We start from the raw sequence: 23,462 nt of genomic DNA, 5'->3' as shown, positions 1-23,462 counted from the left end.
GCTGGTATTTATTTTTCACATTTCTATGCCACCCTTCCTCCAAGGGAACTGAGTGCTGTGTACATGACTCCTCTCATCCTTTTGTCTTCACAGTAACACTGTGAGGTCAGTGAGACTGAGAGAGAGTGACTGGCCCAAGGTCACCCAGGAAGCTTCATGGCTGACCAGGGACTTGAACCTGAATCTTCCAGGTCTAAGTTCAACTCTTGAACTACTGTACGATCCTGGCTCTCCTGGTATCAGCTGCCAGAACTAGAGCAACTGTCCAATAATTGAGTGTGCTCTTCTACGAGATGGGAATTCTCTACCCACCTCAGTTCCCATGCTGCAGTCAATGGTGGTTTAATCTAGTAAACTACCTAACCAGCTACTGCTGACCTAGATAAAGCATGAGGTGCTCCAGAACTTAGGTGGAAAAGTAATAGAAGGAAAGCTGAAATACTCTGATAAAAAGAGTCTACAAAAAAAAACACACACACACACACACAACAGAAAATTTAAGAACCCTTCTGGTTCAGGCCAAAGGTCCATCAATCTAGTGTCATGCCTTCTACAGCCAGATGTTTCCAGGAAGCCCACTGGCAAAGCATGAAAGCAATGCCCTCCAGTAGAGTTGCCCATCCCACCCAAAAACTAATATTCAGTATCAGAGAGCTCCCAAACATTGCACTTTCATTTAACTGTCTCATTTCCATTTAACACCATAGCTACCAGTGAGAAAATGTTTAAAAAATTAAATAAAAATTGAAATCCAAAAATAAAGGCTACATAAAAATTCAAAGTAGACAGAAATACCTAAATGCATAGGCTGTTCCATGATAAAGAAAATGCTTAATTCGGCTATTAAAATATTCAAAATAAGCACCACTATAATTAAACTAGGGCTTCAGTCCTATGCCTACATTCTTAGGAGTCATTCCTAAGATACTAAGATAACAGATATAAATACTGTTAATAATAATAATAATAATAATAATAATAATAATAATAATTCCCATGAAAATAAGCAGGATTTATTTCCAAGTAAAAATGCCAACGTGATGTATTTAATATTCATCCGTACATCAAATGGGTAGAACCAGGCTGTATATGAGAGTTACATCTCTCATATGAACTAGGAAGAAACCTGTTTGCCTCACTTACAGTAAGAGAATTTTTTTTTTACAAGAAAGATGGATAAGAAAAATCATGAAATGACTACATTTTCATACACTAAAAATGAACATCTTCAAAGAAAAGTATTTAAAAAACTGGTGTTTTGTGTGGCTTTTTCTCCCTTGATAAAATGAATGGTAAAAGGATATTTGTCTGGGTTTCCCATTTCATGCCTGAACATATTAGCAATGGTCCATATTCTCACTGTATATGCTTTCCAGCTGAACTGCCGTTAGACGGCTAAATCAGCAAAGCAGCCTAACATGGTCGTTTTAATCTAGTGAAGCAGAAAAGACCATCTGCACCACCATGAATATTACTAAAATAGAACAGCGGAAGGGAAGAAAAGAAGCGGAAACCTATCTGCATTGTTTAGGAGAGGAATGCAAGGACACCTTATTGATGATCCTACTCTATGGGCATGCAATGCAGCTGATGAACTGTAGTCACTCTTGCAGCTTTGATGTCATTTGCTTGCACAATTGATGTATAAACTCCTTGTAATGCGCATGAAATTGAATTATAAAAGCTACAAAATTATGTAATGTACTTTGCACATTTTTGGCAGATGCTAGTTTTGCCCAGCATGCATTAGCTGTGAAGCAAAAGCTTTCTAAGCAGCTCCCAAGTTGTATGTCATTGGATCTGTTGGTGCAGATTGAAAGTTAACACCTCCCAAAGTTGCAGACTTCGACATGTTTGTCTCTTGTTCAGTTTTACAGAGAGGGGTTTGTGTGTGTGAGGGAGAGAGAGAAAATACACCATCACCCTAAATTCTGCCAGTATGTCCACAGTGACAGTGCACTCCTCCTATAAAAGGCAAACTGGAGGTAAATACAAAACTGTTTTACTTACCCCTGTGTAGGCCTTCTGGCTGCTGATGGAACTGGTGTAAGTCCAAAGTGAGCCAGGGGGCATTTCAGGGCAGAGTTATAGGAATAGGATCTAGTGTGTGCGACTGCCACTGGATCCACACCCTCCACTGACATGCCCATGGTTCATTCCCCAAAATGCCCTGATCCTCCTCCTCGCCCATTGCCAACTTACTGGCATTAGAAGAGCATCTAGATGAGTCTGGCACATGCACGGAGCCACTGGCTATTTCCACCAGCGTCTCTGTCTGGTGCAATGGTGGTATGACGTTTCGGCTGACGCAAAAGGCCCATAGGATTGAGCTGAGAGTGGTTATTGTTTTAAACAACAGTGTAGATGCATGATTGCATGTTGATTTTGATGTCATGGTTTCCATATTGAACGGCCCAATCCTTTTGAGGGTTGGACTAGCACTCTGAGCCCTTTGTGACACCAGAAGGAAGTTGCATTGTTATAAAATGGCTGTTGATGGCACATGAACTATTTCGCTGGTGCAGGTCCAAGAAGACCCATTCCAGGTTAGGAAGTATAAGAAATGTAAGGGGTTTAAATCCCCTTTTACCTATGAAGACTTCCAATCCCCCCCCCCCCGGTTCCACTGAATACAGCACACCTGTTTTTGGCACAGCTGCATCAGTGGGGACAGGGGAAAAGATAGAATTGGGCTCCAAATATGCATCAGTGCAAGTTGTTTATCTCACTACATTGCTTTTAAGAGAATGTACACTTGTAATATAATGCATATTTGGATGTGCACCCAAATATGCATTTCCTTAACGGTGGTTCTCAAACTTCCTGGGAGTTTTACTCCTGAGGTAAGTCTTTGCGGGGGAAGGGGTGAGGGCAGTGAAGTGATCCACAGGATCGCTCACTAACAGGGTTGTAAGGGTGGTGCTTCTAGTCAGGGAGGGCTGCTGCAAGTTGCAGGAGGTGCAAGGAGTCCCACGCAGCCCTCCACAGGGCTCCCTGAGGCTTAGAAGGTTCAAACGGAGCAATTGCAAAGCACTTCCTAGCTGCATTCACAAACAGGATGTACTTCTTCCCAAGAGCTCATAGTGTTGTGCATAATTTCCCCCCCCCCCCATGTTTTATCCTCACAACACTTTATTTAAATTTAGGAGTCATACAGGTGCTGTAAAGCTTTAGATTTTGCAATTAAACAGCAGTCTTCTTTCTCTAAATAAACTGTTGTAATGTGTTTTGACAGAAGATGTAATATTTCAAAATAACTCCATGTGCCCTTTCTTGATTAATCAAGACAAATAAAGCTCTGTGTTAAAGATAAATTAAAATTAAAAGAGTTTGCAGTAAGTCCACATAAAGCAATACATTTTCCTCTGATTAAATTTGACCTATTCTCTGTCTAGGCTACTTTCTTCCACGTAAAAACCTTTCAGTGTTCTATATAAGCAGCAAGAGTAATGGCTTCCATGGCAAACAGGATTGCTGTGTCTGTCCTGGTTCAAGAGTCCTGTCCTGTCCTGTCCTGGTTCAAGAGTGCTTCTTTCAGCATCTCTTTGAACACATGTGTCTGGGAACTCTGACCAACATAGCAATCATGTGCCTCATAAATGTAAGAACAGCCCCACTGGATCAGGCCATAGGCCCATCTAGTCCAGCTTCCGCCTTTAAATATAGATACCCTTTAAAGATACCCTTTAAAAGGGGATTGGACAAGTTTCTGGAGGAAAAAGTTGTGTATGCGCAACCTCCTGATTTTAGAAATGGGTTATGTCAGAATGCCAGATGCAAGGGAGGGCACCAGGATGAGGTCTCTTGTTATCTGGTGTGCTCCCTGGGGCATTTGGTGGGCCGCTGTGAGATACAGGAAGCTGGACTAGATGGGCCTATGGCCTGATCCAGTGGGGCTGTTCTTATGTTCTTATGTTCTTATGTTCCTGCATCTCACAGCAGCCCACCAAATGCCCCAGGGAGCACACCAGATAAAGTGCAAAGCTGAACTACTTGATCCCGAACTCTGTTTCTGCCCAGGTGCTGGGGGTGACTGCAAAGGTTTTCTTCATCCCAAATTTGAATGGAGATCTGTTTACTCCTTAAATTCTCCTGTAAATAGGCTGCTTTTAGGAATCTAATGTTTTCTACCGATGTCTTTTACTGCTGTCTGCTTGCTTTTAATATTCTCTGTTTTTATTGCTTGTTATATATTTTTTGTTTTTTCTGTTTAATATATTGTTTTAACTGGATTTTACCCTTTTTGTATACTATAAACCAGTGCATGTGGTGACTTGGTATTCGCAGGGGATCTGTTCTCGGACCCTCCCCCCACAGATATTAAAATCCATGGATTTGGCACCTTTAATCCTCTGAACACGACTGGAGCTTAGCTCCAGTCGTGTCCAACGAGCATTCTGAAGGCCAGGGAGGCCCGTGCCTTGAGAAGGCCTTAGAACGTCACTTCCAGTTTTTGATGAAAACCAGAAGTGTTCTTTTAAGACCTTCAGAGGATTTGGGAAGCCCTCTCTAGCCCCCCGAGGCCTCATATTTAAACATCAATTCCAGTTTTCAAAGAAAACATTCTAAGGCCTCCCTGAGGCCATAGAAGTGATTCTGAGGGCCATGAAGTCTGAGGGCCATGGGTCCTCAGAATACCCTCCAGATGCAACTGGACCTCTGCTCTGGCTGTGTTTGGAGGGCTACAAGTCACCCTTGATCAACAAGTTGGGGGACCTGCAATGAGTCAAAACTGTGGATGAAAAATCTGCAGATGATCAGGTGCAAGCTGTGGATGAAGCCAGGGCAGTGCAACCTGTAATTCTGCCCCACACTGATGGCATGGCTGCTGCTTCTGCTGCAGTGCCGTACAGTGGCATTGCTAGTGGGGTACGGGAGGTGCAGACCACATCAGGTGATGCACTCGTGGAGGGGGTGACACCACTACAGGCCAAATTGTGATAATCTTGGTATTTCCAAATAATGCATTCATGTTATATATCATTCAATGTGTAATTTAATGCAGAATACAGTGAAACACACCACATTGAAATATCTATATTCTCCCAAAAGCTATAGCCAGATAACTAGAAACGGAAATCACAACTGCCTTTTGTAACAAAAAGTGGATTTTCTTAACTTAAAACTGACCAATGTTTCAAGAGCCAGTGAAGTGTTAGTATGACATAGCAGGGAACCAATAAGGTATGAGTATGAGTCAGATCTCATTTCCATATTTCAGAGCTAGCCTCCCTGCACCTACACGGGCCCTGGAGGAAGAGCTTGGCCGATGCAGGGGTATGGGGAGGGCAGGGAGGAGGCAGCAGGGAGGCATTTCAGGGTGGGGGGAGGGTGTTCCCAGAGGTAGCCGGGCAGGGAGTGAGAGGCGGGGCCAAGGATTTGACAGTTATGCCGGATCCTGACCCCATTCCCAGGCAACATAGTGCGGCCCTGGGCTGCTCGGATTTGTTCCACCTCATCAGGTGGTGCAGATCCAAGTAGACCCATTGGGGCCACTGCAGCACAATACAGGATAAGGGGAAAGGCTTCCTTTGCCTCGGGCTGTGCTGCTTTTGGCCCCAAACCTTTGATCTGCAGGCCTGCCTGCTTCCAGAGCAAGTTAGGATTTCGTCCTGAGAAAGTTAACTGCACTGTAATCACAGCAAGATCAGTGGAATAGAAGCCCAACCTTATGTGTTTATCATCCTCCTCCTAAACCCATTTATCTTTGAAGTAAGTCCCATTGCAATTGGTGAGCAGGGTTGACCAACCCTCTTGTATTTCATGGAATGTTCTGTAAATTCATCCTCATTGTCCATTTCAGGCCCTGGATCCGCTTCTGCCTGTGACAGGCATGCTTTATGTACATCACAAAGTCTCCATGTGTAGAACTTCTGGGTCATTTTGTAAATGTGGAAACATTTTGGTGGGTTAGAGAATGAGTTAGGATTAATTTATTATAGGTCTCAAAATTCAGAAGGTTCCACATTTGTTTCCAACTGAAGTTATAGAGTTCAGGGCAAAATCCTAACCCCTTATTGTCGTAAACTTGGGTCTCACTCCCAGGGTTTTGGGTGCTCAGAGTTGTTGGTTCTGAACCCTAGAGCTCTCAAAGATCCCTGGTCGGTAGTACTGCCACCACCCTGTAAGAGCCAGTGCCTCAGTCCAGGAAAACCAAGACCCTTTAGGCTTAACTATATCCCTTGTAGGCACTGAGCACTTTCTTTACTTAAAGTCTCAGTCCTCAAGTTTCTAGTCCACAATGAGGATTTTTGGTAGCTTGCTGAACGGCTAGGCAGGATTCTGAACCTTTGTCCCCAACAGACAATGAACCAACATGGTAAAAAGATTTTCTACTTTATTAAATACATAAGGTTACAAAAAGGTTACAAAAGGCAGCAAATGCTAGAGGCATAAAAACTTCTAGGAAATATCAGCATAAAACAACAAAGCTAACTTGCTAACTCTATTATTCTCTAACCCTCACCTGGGTCAGCTTCTTTTGTAGATCCTCAGGCCAGTTACCTATGGCCACATGGTCCTGGTGGGGGAGGATGTGCACCCACCACCTCTCTCACCCAGAGACAAGGAACAAAAGACCCTTCCCTCTGGAAGTGGGGCTGGAAGCTCCCCCTCTCAGCTCTTCCCTCCCCCTTGGAGATCTCCAGCTGCATTCCATCCTTGATGGGCTCCTAGGTGCTACATAATCACCTTCCATTGAATTGTAAATCCTGGCAGCTAGGACTGCAAGCCCCTTGCAAGCCTCTTCTGGGTTACTGGGTTACTGTGGTTCAGGCCTTGCAATGTTACTAGGCCTAAACTGTACATATTCATGACACTTATGTCAGTGCTTTTCAGCACTGACATAAGGGCAGTGCAGCTCTGAGGTAAGGGAACAAACATTTGAAGAGGCCTTCGTGAGTGACACCCAACTGCAGGATGCAACACATGTCCCATTGGCGCCGCTATACCAGTGCTGGAAAGCACTGACATAAGGGGTTAGGATTGCGCTCTCAGTTAATAACTAGGGCTACAATCCTATCCTTACTTCCCTGGAGGTAAGTCCCATTGAACACAGTAGGACTTACTTCTGAGTAGACCTGATTAGGATTGTGCCCTAGGGAGTTAACAGGAAAACACACCCACCACACATTGTCTTTTTAAGATGGTGTCCAGCAATGTAATAAAAGCAATTTTACATTTTCTTTTTTTCGGGAATGCATTGCTCTACAGAACTGTGCATCCCATGAGTCATGTACTAAAACAAATATTTATGGCTGATGTTCTTCTGTTGATATACAAAGTGACAAACTGTGAATGAATAATATATCCCTTTTTCTCCCAACCCCATTTTCTCAGAAAATATGTGAATGAGTTTCTGCATTTTGTTTTTTAAATCTGGATTTTTTTCTACTTAGGCAAACTTTTTGGGTTCAAGCTACCTGGACTGAGTCTTTTATCATACCGAAAGCAGTCCTTGCCCCAAGAAGATCCTGATGCGGTGATTGTGGATTCATCAAAACGCAGTGACGACTCCATGGCCATGAAGCACTTTAAGTCTCCGACGAAAGAAAGCTGCAGCCCCTCCGAAGCGGATGACACCAAGGCACTGATCCAGCCAAGCACATGTTCGCCTGTGGTGAATATATCAGGACCCCTTGACCATTCGTCACCGAAACGGCAATGGGACCGACTGTACCCAGACATGCTGCATTCCAGTAGTGCACTAACTCACGCTCAGTCCAAGGAGAGTGTTTGCAGTATCAGGAGAGCATCTTCTGTACACAACATTGAAGGATTTGCCATTCATCCCAAGAATGTGTTTAGGGACCGACATGCTAGTGAAGGTATGGTTGCAAAGATCGATACCTATGCATTTTGATACACTGCTAAACAAATGACAGCAAACTAGTTTACATTGTTACTCAGCTCAGTCCACAAGCACACTGGAGTCAGAGTAGTCAGCTCTTTCACCTACTTGAGTTGTAATGTTTCCTGAAATTAGAACCTTATGTAAACCATGTCCAAGGAAATGGGAAGGGCCTTTTCTACAACATGGGATACATCCAGCAGCTCCACTGTGGTTTAATGGGGTTACTTCCAAAATGAGACAAAGAAAATCCGATCTAGAGTGGGAGGGATCAGGGTAGGCCTGCGACAACCTACAGACAGGAAGATTGTCCTGTTTATGCGATGATGTCAGCTTGGTTGGGGTTGGGAGAAAAAGAACAAATCCATGAAAGAGCAACTGGTTTTAAATTGAATACATAGGATCATCCTCCCCTCCAACCCTCTCCCCTACCCTGCAATACAGTTTAAACTGAGAGCTAGATGTAAGTCTGGATGTTTCAGCAATCACTTGCAGGTTTACTGTCCGAAAGCAGTATGATAAATTTGGACAGGGTGGCAGCGATCCTAAGGAACATATTATACATTGCATCCAAAAGGTCCTGATGTTTCTCTGCAAAGTGTCTTTAAAAAAAAAAACTGCTTTCATGGACCCCTCCCCCCCCAAAAAAACCTGCACATTAAAGTCCCCTATGTAAAAACGTATTTTGGGATGAGAGATTGAACCAAAAGCAGCATAGAGGAAAATCATTGCAGGTATAGGCATGGGATGTTCCTCAAGTCATCCCTTCAGACTTCTCTAAACTTGCAACCAATCCTCAAATTGCTTTTTGAACTAAGATAAGAATAGTGTTAGGGGACATATTAAGACATATAGGGCATGGTCCTGCCAGCTAAGCCCTTATTACTCCTGTTACTTCTAATGCCAATTCAACATATGAAAGAAATATGCTCCAAAAATAGGATAGAAATATGTTTTATCCTAAGCATTTTTACTTGGACATAGATCCCATTATATTGTTGTATATGTGCTTAGGAAGAAAAGTGGTTAGGATTGGGCTCTTATTTGTGCTTAACTGAAGCTGAATCATTCATGGCCAGAGTCAAAGGGCACAATCCTAACCAGGTCTACCCAGAAGTAAGTCCTATTTTGTTCAGTGGGGCTTACTCTCAGGAAAGTGTGGTTAGGATTGCAGCCATAGTACTACAAAGATAGGCCAGGATTCAGATCAGCACTAGCAAGCCTATGCATGTCTGCTCAGAAGTAAGTCCCAATATAGTCCATGGGGCTTACTCCCAGGTAAGTGGGGATAGGATTGCGGCCCTAGTTGCATATAGGAGATTTTATGCTTCCCCCTATGAGTGACAGCCTCCAGTGCCTCCAAAACAAGATTCCCAAGTTCAGGATACCTTATGGGGTTGCACCTTATATGAGGCTTCACAATCTGGAGGAATGTTTGGCTTCTTCCACATATGAAAGCAGAAATGCTCTCTGCCCTTGCACAAGGGAGTGTGGATCTTGCCCATTAGCTGGCTGAACAAAATAAAAATGGAGGCCTTCAACTTATGGCATGGTGACAATTTAAATAAATATATATACATTTTCAAATAATATATTTTGATTCTTTGGATATAGAGTTTCTATTTTTTTTATTTTATTTTCCTCTGCTTTTCTTTATTCTGCTGAATATCAGACAATGGTCGCAATGTCAAAGGTAATGTAAACACATATGATATATTGTCCTGTGCTTCTACAGCCACACTCTTTGGCATGTTAACTTGCCTGCTGTATGAAATGTTCAAATGCAACATTCTCATGCTAATCTTTATTGGGCTGGGCACCTTACTGAGACTGTATTTATTTTGCTTGTTGGAGACACCATAACTCTCTTTGGTCTTGCCTCAAAATAGTTCTGAGCTGCCCGTCAAAGGAAGCTGTGAAGGAATGTATGAACCATGAGTATGTTCTTTATTTTAAGGGTGACAGTCATGATCCAATCAATCACTTTTAAGTCCCATTGATTCCAGGAGGGTTGATTAAGTATTTGCTTAACCTTTAATTTTGAGAAGTGACCATGTGCTCTCCCTTTGAATCCAATGGGACTTTAAAGCGCTTCGCTTTGGCTGGACTGAGCCTATATGCATTAGATAAAGGTAGACTGGATGTAGGCAAAATATTCACTGAAGCTTCCAAGAGATGAACTTGCAAAAATTGGGCTCTGAAAGAACAATAATAGCAATGCGACATTTTACATTGATTTCAGTTTGATATGTCACACGTCAAGAAAAATTAACTAATAATCTGGACCCTCGTGGCACTCTTCACTTATTCCTCTTTTGTCTCCTTAAAACTAGTTTCACGCTCCTGGATGGCAGGGGGTATGGTTTAAGCTTACTGTAGTATTCAGATATGCATGCATGAATTTCATTTGCAATTTCACACTTAAAGAGTCCTTAATCACATAAGGCTACGTTATAAAATGAATCCTTTTCACTGGGACAATCAACCTAAAAGACAGCTAAATGGAGCCTTTTATAAAAAATATATGCAATTCGGATCCAATTAATTATCTTTCTTTGACATGTCTCAAAAAGTCCATCTGGCACAGAGACGTAACTAAACAGAATCCAACAATAATATTTATAGCTCAATTTTGGGAGGGAGGAAGGGGAAGGTTTGGTCCTCCTCATGATTTCATGCATGTTGCAAAATGTTTGTGTACTTGGTAACATGTCTTCTATCTAAACTGCATGGAATGCATGAGCAACAGTCTGTTAAGTGATACATTGCAGCAGATCTATGAAAACACATTTGCTTCTCATGTACGTCAGCGGTGTTTTTTTACCTATAATATGGTGCATTTTCTGTCAGTGAAATAATAATTGTAAGTGTTGGTTTAAGGTGTGCAACATTGTCCACTTGTTTTATTTTGTCACTATTGTGATCTGCTGGGAGAAGACAAATTTTAGAATGTGTAAATAAAAAGAGACAACAGTCTGGAAGCAGTAGGAAGTGCTGCCCTGTTGATTCTTAGCATAGTATTTGCAGCAAGAGGAGAAGTGGCGCAAAAATTGTCTTAGGGCCCAATCCTATCCTCCACCAGTCTGTAGCCTGTAGCACTGCTGCCAAAGCTTGCGCTGTATGCTGGGGGGCGGACGGGACCAGATAGCCAGGAGAAAAAAGTAAAGATTTTTCTTTCCTCCTTGTAGGCTGCTTGGCTGCCAGTGGGTCTCCTCTGATCTACGCCAGCTATTTAGCTGGAATAGATTTGAAAAAGGGACAGGGGGACAGTCAAAGAAACCAGATGAGCCATATTCCTTGAAATTAATGCACTAGTGCAAATTCTATGCATAATTATAGCCAGCAACGCATCAGTTTCCATTATGATCAGCATGGGCCAGTTTCACCTGGATGACAGCATTAGTTCTAAGAAGAGATCTGGTGGATCAGAGTGAAGGGCTACCTGGTCTAGTATCTTGCTTCAAACAGGGGCTGAGCATGTGAATCCAGGAAGCACACAAGCCAGGTGTGAAGGCCACAGTTCTCCCTCACTGTTGCACTCCAACAACTGACGCCATACTAGCTCTGAAGACAGAGCTTCCATATAGCTGTCATGACCAATAGTCATTGATAGGCGTCCTCCATGAGTTTGCCTAACCCCCATGTGAGAGGAACCTAACATGCTTCTAAGCTGATCATCTAAAAAGATGCCTGTCTTCCTTGCTGTAGAATGCCATAATTCTGACTATAGCCTGGACTATAAGGGAAGTACTTTAAAATAAGTTTATCTGTAGTAGTTCACAGTTTCATGTGGCAACGATATGATAAGCTTAAGAACAACGTATATGCTTGATATGAATCAAGTGTGTAAGTGTCAGCCCATTCCACACTGGGCAGATAGCGGCTTCAGTCAAGAAGAACTGTAAAATTTACAGATATTGAATTAACTGTTTTAGGTGCTGCTTTCTGTGGTTCATGGACACCTTCATATCTCATCATGAACAAGAAGCTGAGAGCCTGTTTTTCCTGTCTTTTTTAGGTCCTTTCAACCATATCAAGTCAAGTCTCTTAGGATCCACATCAGATTCAAACCTCAACAAATACAGCACAATCAATAAGATTCCCCAGCTCACCTTGAACTTTTCTGATATCAAAAATGAAAAAAAAAGCTCATCACCACCATCTTCAGAGAAAACTATTATTGCTCCCAAAGTGAAAGACAGAACACACAATGTAACTGAGAAGGTCACCCAGGTAGGAAGTGCCTTTCTTACTGGTATCATGCTGAATGGCTCAATGAAATTTACATTGTTTGGTCTTCTCAGTATGAACTGAGTGTGTGTGATAATAGCTCTATTTATGCCTTTATCTCCAGTTCTATTATGGATTCTTAATAAGGCCAGGGAGGGTCGCAAACGTGCCATAAAGTATGTTTGCGGCTCCATGAGGGGAAGCCAGTCCGGCAAGCGCAGGCCTGCAGAGGCAGACAGACGCCTCTGTGCCAGCTTGCCCTCCGCCGCTTATGTCGGCCCACCTGCGCCGACACAAGCAGAAAAGGTAGGCGTGGGGAGAAGGAGGGAGAGAGGCATTCATGGGCGGGGGAGGGCGATGGGTGGCCCCGGGGGTGGGTGGGCAGGGAGCAGGAGTCAGGGCTGGGATCCGGCAGTTATGCCAATGCCAACCCCTGTCCCTGGGGAGAACGGAGTGGCTTCAAGTCGCTCCGCTCTCGTCAGACTTGTGCCACTTCAGGAGGTGGCACAAGTCCAAGGAGACCCATTGTGGCCAGCAGCCCTTACCCAGGGGTAAGGGGAAAAGTTTTCCCTTGCCACTGGCTAAGCCGCTGCTGGCCACAATCCTGCGCTGGATACAGCACAAGCCTCCTGGCTTGCCTGTTCCAGCGCAGGTTAGGATTGCGCCCTAAGTTTTTTAAAAACTGAAATAATTTCACTATATATAAAACTATTCAAAACCTATACAACCTGCCCCCCCTGCCAATTCATCTCTGCTGAAATGGATGCCGCTGCATCCTGTAGAGGAAGCAGTTGAAGAGGTTACGACTGCCATCAGGCAGTCAATGCTGGCAGAACACTTGTTCCACCAGTGAGGCAGCCCAGTAGAATTGGGCGGTTATTTTTATAAGTTATGATAGCATGTCCAACTTTTTTCCTTTTAAATGCTAGTGGAATAATTTAATGCCAAAATCAATTAATTTAATGCCAACATACGTCATTCAGATTTACTCATTATCCCATATTAGAGTGGGATTGTTTAAAAAAAAATTGCTTTACTTTTAAATTAATACTCAATCATTTACACATTTATACAAGTGTTGGCAGAATCAATTTAGGTCAGTCTGACTTGCCAGGAACTTTACAGCTCTCTACATTTAGAATTGAATTTGAAGCACTGTATAAGGTTCCAAGAGTTTTTCTTCAAATGCGTCCAATATAATTCACTTGTGACATCCCCTTATGTTTCTTTTATCTTTATAGTTGTTTAAAATCCCATTCCTGGCAAAATTCGTAGAGTTCACATTACAAGAGCACCACTTACAATGGGAAAGAAATGAACAAAGCATCTATGTACAGTTCCTGTTCCTGATATTAACTTTTCTTACTTATCTGTCCCCTTATTTCACCTGTGTTGGACCAGAAGGATTCATACAACTAACAGGCCTGTGCTTATTCTGACCAAACAGAAGTATAAAGTTTTGAACTTCTCACCTAGGCATAGGTCCTATGCCAGTGGTTCTCAAACTGTGTGCCATGGCAAATGCACAGCGGTGCCATGGGATGTCCCTGGCTGCCTCTTCTTCCCAGCTTTCCTGGGTGCTGCCATCTTGGATTGCGTGAGATATTGCGTGATCCAAGATGGTGGCACCCAGGAGAGCCAGGAAGAGGCCACCACAACAGAAGGACATAATGACAACAGTAAGTTTGGAAACCGTCTCCCTATGCCCTTATATTGCAGCAGTGGAGGGGCTTGTTTGATGTTGAAAGTTCCAGGTTCAGTCTGCAGCATTTCCATGTATGGCAGAGAAAAACTACTGCCTGGAACCTTTGAGAGCCACTGTCACCCTGTATTGAGAATATTGAGCTGGATGATCTTCCTCAGTATAAGACAGCTTTCAATGTTCCTATGCCTATTTGCACTGACGGTGCCAACAGCCATCATTGCTGCCTCCCCACCCTTCCATTTGTTCCATTTTTGCATTCTTTATTTATCCATCAATGAAGAAGTTGTGTAATATGCGGTAAACTGAAAATCTTGTCGTCTTTAATCACGCAGTAGCGGGAAAGGCATAACGCTCTGTCCTTTTGTTCGGGTATAATGTTTGCTTTTGTTTAACCCTGAATAAAGATATTGTTTTCGTTGGATGTAATATAGTGCTAAGAGATTGCCAAAAGACACTTCTCACCTTTGATGTCTGTGCTTTTAAAAGATGCTTGCCTTTATTAAAAGAGTTTAAAAAATGAGCCATACAGGGTGGAAAACGCAAGTGCCAATGTTTTGAAATGATATCTTCATTTTTTGGTGAGGCCAATGTGGGTATTCTCAAGTGTCGTCTATAATGGTTTTAGAGATTTCCAGATATCCAACAGAAGAAAATATTGTGGTAGACACTGGCAGTAAAGAATCTGATGACGGAACAGCATAAGCATCTGTCGAGAGGATGAATGAATGCAGTGTTGGACTGCAAAAGGAGAAATGATTTACAGGCCAATTCTATTCCCTCACCAGTCCATAGCATGCAGCACTGTCTATGGAGCACACATCACCTGCTGTGGTGGGGGAGGGCAACCGGATGGCTGCCTGGCCATCTATAGATATCCTATTTAGCTTGCACAAGTCCAAGGAGCTTCAGGGGGTGGGTCTGGAACTGGAAAAGGGAATAGGATCCAACATGCATGGCTACCACTGTGATCCACTCACCACCCATCTCCAAACCACCCCCTTCCTGTTGTAATCATCCCCCAAACCACCCACCAGCCACCTTACCTGTTGCAGCGTGGCATCCAGCAGCAGCTGTCATGCGTGAAAGGCCTCCGGGCATCTGTGCTGATGGTCCCAAAGTGCACAACACCAGTGCATCTTTTACAATATCGCAGAGGCATTTACTACAGTGGGGTGGAAGTTCCACTGCCATATAGGATTGGGCATAACTCTATTTTGCTCCTACAGAAATAATCAGATCTGAATGGTTTTTCACATAGATGTTTTAATTATATGCTAATTATATGCTTAACAACTTGCTTGGGCAACAAAACCTACAACTGACTGATAGGTGGTGCTTCCACCACGAGTCATTTCCCTGAAACTCAATGAAAGCTTCCTGGAACGTAATCTCTCTTTCCTTTATTCCACTGGCTCCCACAGTGTGCACTGCAGTACCTGAGGCCACCTTGGTGAACTCACAGGGGTCTGTGGAATGGCCCAGGTGGCCTCTTTGATCTGGCTCTCCCAAGTGATGCAATCTTGGATTGTGCAAGATGTCACACAATCCAAGATAGAGATGCCCAGGAGAGCTGGGAAGGCCACCATGAAAGAAGGGTGCTGTGACCAGGGTAAGTTTAGGAACCGCTGATTGATTCTGTAAAGAAAAAGTGATGTCATTTCCTTTTCTTGAAGGTGTGTTTCTTTGACTTTCTTGGGAAGAGAAAGGTTAAGAACAGGCAGTAGTACTTTCAAGGAACAAGCATGGCATGGTGCCTGACCAATTCATGGTACAGGATAGAGTTACTGTCCTTAAGTCCGTTAGTAAATCTCATGTTTGCTCAGTAGTCTGTGGATCTTCTTTACCACACATTTTGACTTTATCATAGGCGGTCTTATTGATAGTAAACTGTAGATCTGTAAACTTTTATCCCCATTTGGTTATGGCATACGGCCAGGCAAATAAATCATCTACTGAATATACTAATAGGACACTAATAGGTAGTAGAGTGCTGGTCAGTACGTACCAGAAATGGAGCCACTCATGGGCAAAGGAGTGCTTTCCACATACTTAGGGAGTGTCTATAAGTAAATAAGTTTGTAAAATAAAGGACAGGAAAAGGGGAAACAGTATAATGTGGGGTGGGGAAAAGGAGAGGGATATGGCTTGCTTGGTTCCATTGGACATTAGAGTTGGGGAGATGCAACATTTTGTTGCAGAGCTCACTAGTTTTTTCCTAGTAGCCATTCATATCACCTGTGCTCTGGGCAGGGTTGGCCTTGCCATGCACAACGTGAGATTGTTGCATGGAGTGGCACCCTTGGAGGGGAGGTGAACAGATGAGTCCCTAGTCCATCTTTCTGCCGCCGCCTTCAGCCTCTGCTCCACTGGGAGTTTTGGTCCTCTTTCAACTTTCTGGGAGCAAGGTGAAAGAGGATTGCAGTCGTGGCAGCCTCAGAAGGCTCTCCAGTGCTGCTGCAGGAAGAGGTTGAAAACAAAAAGCTGTCACAGTTCTACATTGCTCCCCCCCCCACTTAGTGCTTACAAAGCACCAAGGAGGCAGAGATAGGCCACTTGGAGTCGACCCCCTTTCCCCTTCTCCCCTGCCTGTACTTACAAGCCTGATGTGCAGTCTTCCTGTTCCATGATGTGTCTCTTTGCAGCAAACAGGAACTGGGGTGCTGGGTTCATTTCAAAGAGAAGCAGCATGTTGCTGGAAGGCTTCCTGATGCACTTATATTAAGCATTTGGAAGGGGGCAGGGATGCACCCAATTGTTTACCTGCCTGCTTCCCCTCTCACCCATGGTGTCTCATGTGCATGCACAGAGGCAGCATTCAGAATGGGATTCAGGCATATTCAGGCTACCCATGGGTCTGGGGTCTGGATTTGAAGCAATTAAGGCCCAGATTTTTGTGGATATTTAACTCGTGAATTTCTGTCCAACTCCTTCAGGTGTTTTTTGTTTGTTTTGTTTTTAATGCCTGCATGTAAAATGATTCCTAGCAACTGGCATCCACGAAAATAGGATAGAATAGACATTTAAATAAATGGTGATTCATTCACACTAAACATGTAACTATGTCTCTCCGAAGGCAATGTTAATGCCATACTCTGTAGCTAAAAGCAGTGGGAAAGGCCCTTAGTGGTGAAGCCTGTACACTCCCTCATCTATTTACATTTTATTTCCCAGATGTCCTGAGTTGAGCTGTCATCCTTAGAAAAAACTTAACTTGTTCGTTGTATCCTTCTATATGGCTTAACTTTCCTAACAACCAGCTCAGAAGAACAGTCCAATTGCTACATATTTCAAAGTGACAGATTCAGATGGGGTCTTGACCCTGATTGTCAAAAGGAGACACATGGGCTTCCCATGGGCACAAAAGGTAGATTTTATTAAAGGAAGTTTAAATGCAAAACTTTGACATCCCTCCCTTAACATTTTTAATGAATTCCAAAAAAGATTACTCTGGCACTCAAACTATAGTTTAAAGAACGAGCCATAACAAAAGGCAACGTCCTGCCCAATCCTATTCCCCACCACACTAATGCATGTAGCCTCGCCATGGAAGTGCATACTGCATGCTGTGGTGGTTGGGGAATCCGGAGGCCTGCAAGAAGTAAGGGAAAATGTTTTTTTTTCTTTACCTCTGCCTAGGTCTCTTGATGGCCTATGGGAGATAAAGAAAATTTATTTTCCCTTACTTCTTGCCAGCTATATAGCCAGGGCTATCTGCAAACAAGGGAATGAATTCTACATACAGGTTGAGCCTCATTATTTGTGTGGGTTCCATTCCAAGAACTCACATGGATGACAAAAAACGCACTATAGCAAATCAATTTAAAAAACAAAGTTTCTTTGCTTTGCAAAGTTGCTTTGCTCTTTGCTTTGTGATTTAAAAACAGCCTTGCTGGCCTTTGTGATGTAAAATAAGAGTCATTAAGAAGACAATCCATCAATCAGTCCTCCGCCAAGCGCTTACAAAGGAGCTTCACTCAGTTCCTCCCTTCACCAATGCAAAGTGATCACCTTTCTTTCGTGTGCTCAGGGGGAAGGGAGGAGTCGCCTGGAGAGAGAAGGATTGATGGATTGTCAGCCAGCTGCCCCCCCCCCTCTTTCATTAATGAGGCTATAAAGGACTGTCCAGTTTTTTAAACTGATTTTAGAGGGATGCATTTTTCCCCTTCTCCAGGGATCAGCACATTCGTTCTCATTTGCAGGGGCCATTCGTGTTGAGTCAAAACTGTGTATAAAAAATCTGTGTATAACAAGGCTGGACCTGTACTTGAGGTGCTCCTGGGGTTGACATAAGTAGATGCATTTGTACATTTTTAGGAAAGGAGCCTTTCTCCCCTCTGACACAGGTGGATCCGGGGGGGGGGGTTATGGGTGTGTGCCCCACAACTGTCTGTCAGCAGGCAAGGGCACCTGCCGGGCTGGGGAGCAAAATCAGGCGCAAGGGGAATACCCACTGGGCGGGCGCCGGCAAGATTGGCTGGAATGGAGCCTACCCAGCTGGTATATCTGGGCTCCAAGTCCAGGCAGGAGCCCGGGTCTACCCACTTAGCAAACCTTGGCCACAGAGGCCATCAAGTTCAGGTCTATCCGCCCAGTTGAACTGCGCTCTGGAGTTGGTAGTGTTCATGCCCCCCCCCAAACACTGGATCTGCCCTGCCCTCTGAGGAATAAGTCAGCTATAGACAGAGCATGATCAGCAGCCTCCAAGAGCTATGGAATTTTGAGATGTCAGTTGGGAAAAGAAAACATGCAGAATGGTGGGAAGGAAAGGGAACTAAAATTAAGGACACATTGTTTTGTTGTAGGTTCCTCTTGCTCACAGGAGTTGGGTTGGAACCATGTCTTTTCCTATGTTGTATCTACGCTGGGTGGGATGTGAGAGCATATCCTGTGCATACACACTTGCATACATATGCATTCTATGTATAGAATGTGCTTTGGGGTCTAGTTAAAACCCCTGACTGGCTCACACTGGCTTACTTTGTTAGCAGATATGGATCCTTTCTTGCCACCCTCTTTGCTTCTTATGTCAGCTGGCTTCAGGGTGGGACTCTGCAGAGTGGAAGGGCCTCTCTGCTGCCATAGCTTGCAGTGGCTTACAACAAATAAAATTCAACATAAAGAGGTAATGCAAGATTTAAGGGTACATGTAGGAAGGGAAGCAGAAAGGGGGGGCAGCAAATGATTTCAGCTCCTATATCTAACTTCTGTTGCAGTTGTTTTATCCTGTTGCATTTGTGTTTTTCTTGCCATAGTCTGTTTTAGGGTATGCCATAGGCTTGTTTTATTCCTTCTGCTTACTTTTAATTAAAACCAATTTCTGAACCTTCATAAAATAAATAGTTAGTATTCTGATGACTGCAGTGAGATGTGTAGTGCATTTTTTTTTCCCTATGCAGTGAAACACATTTCACCAAATACTGGAGCATCTGTTCAAGCCTGGCAGAATGCGCAAAAGCTGGTGCTGTCAGATGCTGAAAATGATGGGGAGGCATCTTTGATGTTTGTCAGAGAGAGAGAGAGAGAGAGAGAGAGAGAGAGAGAGAGAGAGAGAAACCACACACACACAAAGAGAGAGAGGCATAAACAACCCCCCTGATTGCTGGAAGCTGCTAGCTGCTGAATTTGATGTCATTCCTGGACATGCATTCCAGCATAAACAAACTGGGAAACATAGATAACCTTCTTAGGAAACAAAATACAATCCATACAGAATCACAATGAAAGTAAAATCAATCAGATTTCAAAGCTTGTAACCATAACCTCTAGCAATGTTTATTTTGCCAGGGCACTTCTGTGGCTATTCTTTTCACATTCTCTTTTTCACTGCATAAAGGGATTGTTTTCAGCAATGGCTTAGTGAGGTTGAGCCCCAGAATGCATTTCAGAAAATGGAGACCGGTAGATAGAGGCCCTAAATATCATGTGTCTGTTGAGGCTGTTTTCATTTGTACCTGCACGGTGACTGAAAAAGATGTGTCTGAACATGAGCAGAAATGGTCAACAGAGCATCATATATTACACATCCCTTATGAATTAAGGAGCATTGAGATCTTTATCAACTTTAGCCACCTTGGGCATCTGCTCCGGCAGAGAAAAGACGGGGTAAAACTCTTTTCAACACAGAAACAAACAAACCTTACATCATGTTCGAAAAACATCTCCAGGAATAGCTTCTGTCGGAGTTGGCAACCTTAATTCCCATGGTTACATAGGTATACTAAGCGTGTCTGGATGGATGGCTCTTGTATGTTTATCTTTTCCAAGTAATTTTATGTGTATCTTTTCCAAGTGCTTCCACATAACTGTGTGTGTGTGTGTGTGTGTGTGTGTGTGTGTGTGTATGTAAGAGAGAGGGGTGAGATTGGGCCTGTGGAACAAGGGAAGGAAGGTTAACTCTTCTTGAGATGTTTTCTCAAGGAAAATCCTCCCAAGCTACTGTTTGCCCTGTTATCCTGCACTTTGTATCCCACCTCCATGCCCACGAAGAGCTCAAAAATGATAAAAAATACCACAGTATATTATCACTAAGGTTGCCAGCTCTGAGGCTATTCCTGAAGATTCCCCCCCCCCCCAACACTATGTAATTTGAACATTTCTGGAAACCCTGTTAAAACCTTGAGGGTTGCTTTCAGTAGTCACTTGACACCTGGTTCCTGAAGACTGCAGGCCAATCCTGGAGGGTTGTTAACCCTTTACTTCACAAATATTGCAGTATGTCACAAAAATACCAGGCATATAGGTTCTTAGGAGCCACTCCTGAGAAATTCAGGGAGCATTTATTTTGCCTAAACCATTCACACAACTCGTGTGTGTGTGTGTGTGTGTGTGTGTGTGTGTGTGTAAAACTGTGTGTCTGAATTGTCCTTAAGAAAGAAGTGCTTTTTAATGACTAGGAAGTCTAAAGTATAATTGATATCTTCCAGTTGTACATGCAACTATGTGAGCTGGGAATATAAGCTTGATGCTCTTCCATTACTCTGTCCCTGTGATGTATTCAGTGCTCTTCTTTTGTGACTTTCCTTTTCAACAACCTCTCTTTTTCTGCCTGATATGAAATTAATGTCCCCCACACAGAAGCTGTTCTGCTATGTTCATATTTGATACCGCTATCTGATACAATTTCAGCCTTTTTTTTTTTTTTTGCTATATAGTTACAAAACTTATTTTTATAATTGCAACACAAGTCCCAATTATGGTAATGATATAAGTGTCCTTAATTACACCATCATTTTCCAAAACGTAATTATATAATGAAGATGCGGAAAAACAGCTGTGGGGGGGGGAGGAAGCTGGATGAGGGAGGGTGAGTATATTTTACTGAGATGGGCCTCAGCAGGCTGATTCTGACACACCTTGCACCTGTGCAATCATTACATAGGTACTGGATCACAATAGTAGACAGCTGTATTGAGAAAAGAAACCTAAACTAGAGGTATGAGAACAGAGAATTGAGATTTGGGATGACCTTTGAAAAATTACAAATATGGTGTTTTTATCAGTGAATGGGACTTAGCTTTTAAAGCCTTTTTGTTCCTCTTGGGAAACATTGTTGGACAAAAGGCATAGCCCTACAAAGCCACTTTGTTTATGCAGCTGTTGTCGAAGCAACAGCTTCCCTTTTAGGGTTAGCCACTTCTTGTAGAGTGAAATACATGGCTGCATTTTTTGCATCTCCCCCCACCAACATTTCCCAGGTGCAGATAGGAGCATTGTGTTCTCACTGCTGAGGTTTCTTCCACTCCACCCAATGGAAGACTCTTGTGCACAGCTGCATTCTGGGTTTGTAGCACAGGGACAGCTCCCTGTTATGCTCACTGTTATATAAGAGACCTCCAATAGGTCAATGCAAGGGAGGGCACCAGGATGAGGTCTCTTGTTATCTGGTGTGCTCCCTGGCTTAGCAAACTGCCTCCCCCTTCAGTGCAGCAGGCGCAGCACCTCTTCTTATCCTTTTCATAGCAAAACTGGAGAGGCTGGCCTGGTGCTCACTCTTCTTCCCTCATGGGACAGCATCATTGCCACCAAGGAGGGGTGAGGCAGAGAGACATGCACACTCAGCCAGCCATCCCTGCACTGAGCACATTGCCTTTTGCTGCCCATCATGGGTGGTAAGCCCAGTTGGGAGAGGGTGCATAGGTAGTGAAAAGAGCAGGGCAGAGGAGGAAGACTTAATTCCACTGCCACCTGTCCTTCTCCTCCAGGCCCAGTGCCCACCATGGGATGGTAATGGCTATGGATGTGATTCTTCTTCCTTGCTGATACTCAAGGCCATTGTCAGTAGCCCTCAGTTTCATGGGTTCTGGGTTGGCAGTGGGCCCTTCACAAAGCATGTCCAGTTATGACAACTGCCGATGTAGTTGTGGACCTAAAAGAAACCAGCTGTGAGAATTTCCTTTGAAAAACTGAAAAGTGTAAGGATGTTTATAGAATGTCATTTCACAGTAGAGTTGGTTGCACTTACAGAACAGCTGCTACTGAGACACATTCAGTAACATTTACTATATCAGGTAAGATGGATATGGGTTGGGGGTGGAGGGGGAATGGTGTGCTGCAAGCCTTATTGAAATCAGTGGGACTTCCTTCTGAATAAACACTGACAGGGCTGTTAGCCATAGCCTTGGTCTGAGGATCTTAAAGCAAAGAGGGCGTTTGTTCTGTTGATTAATGTTATACTAGAACAAAACAAATCAATAGTCATTGTTCTGCAATAGGCTGACATGCTTGATTATTGAAAATGGATCTCACCAGCTATAGTGTTTTGATGTGGCACATTGTGCATGACACAGGACTTTAGGGAGCAGAGAAAACAAGATGGCAGAGCCCTTGATCTGGAGGATTCCTCATAAAGCAGGGAGTATGAGGGAGGGATGAACCCTCCCTCAGCATAGGGACTTGGGAGAAGAGAAATAAACTTTTTCCCACCCACCCTTCCACTTCAGTTTGCTTTATTTAGGGCATAATCCCAGTCTTGGGTTGGGCTAGCGCAAGTCCGTTGCACCAGCCCAACAGTGTCGCAAAAGTGCTGTAAAGCACTTACACACCACCGCTCAAGGAGAGAGACCTGCCCAAGTCCTGTTGAACCAGAGGACTGGTAAGTCTGCGCCAGCGAAGTTAGGCTGGCGCAGGTCTTGGGGGGGGTGGTGGCAGAGGGCAAGATGGAGGCATTTTGGGGCAGGGGGAGGGTAGGTGGTGGGTGGACCAGTGGCGGGAAGTAACTGAGTGGGGGGAGCAGAATCTGGCACTTGTGCCGGATCCTAACCCCAGTCCCTGGTGACCCGTAGCAGCTCCGAGCTGCTCAGATTTGTGCCATCTCTGGAGGTGGCAGATCTACTAGCTCCATTTCCTTTATCCTTAACAAGAAGGGGAGCCTTCTATTCATTTTCAGGTACATTTCAGTTTTCAGTGTCAATAGGTCCAAATCCAAGAGAAGAATTATTTTAAGCAACCAACCAATTTCTTTAACAAAATGGCATTTTAATAAAAGGAAGAAATGAACTAAGGATGAAATGTGTGTGTTAATTAAAAACCAACCAGTAGATATCTACTGAGTTTTCTGGACAACAGAGATTATGACAGATAAGAACAGGAAGCAAAAACTGATTTGCACAAGGATAAATCAAAGCGCTTGGTGTGCCTGCAATATTATGTTCAAAAGAAAACAACTTTAAGAAGGAAAGA

General features: G+C 43.6%; 1 protein-coding gene across 1 annotated transcript in view; it reads left to right on the top strand.

The window, feature by feature from the left end:
- KCNH7 (potassium voltage-gated channel subfamily H member 7) overlaps positions 1-23,462 on the top strand; it is a 357,422-nt gene that overhangs the window by 227,576 nt on the left and 106,384 nt on the right. Inside the window, exons 4-6 of the mRNA XM_066612100.1 lie at positions 7,398-7,826; positions 9,522-9,542; positions 11,868-12,082. Coding sequence (XP_066468197.1) covers positions 7,398-7,826; positions 9,522-9,542; positions 11,868-12,082 — 665 coding nt within the window. The remainder of the gene's footprint in view (positions 1-7,397; positions 7,827-9,521; positions 9,543-11,867; positions 12,083-23,462) is intronic.

This window comes from Tiliqua scincoides, chromosome 1 (assembly GCF_035046505.1).
Source record: "Tiliqua scincoides isolate rTilSci1 chromosome 1, rTilSci1.hap2, whole genome shotgun sequence".
Taxonomy (NCBI): domain Eukaryota; kingdom Metazoa; phylum Chordata; class Lepidosauria; order Squamata; family Scincidae; genus Tiliqua; species Tiliqua scincoides.
Note: the sequence above shows the minus strand (reverse complement) of the source record. Positions and strands in the feature narration are given on the sequence as shown.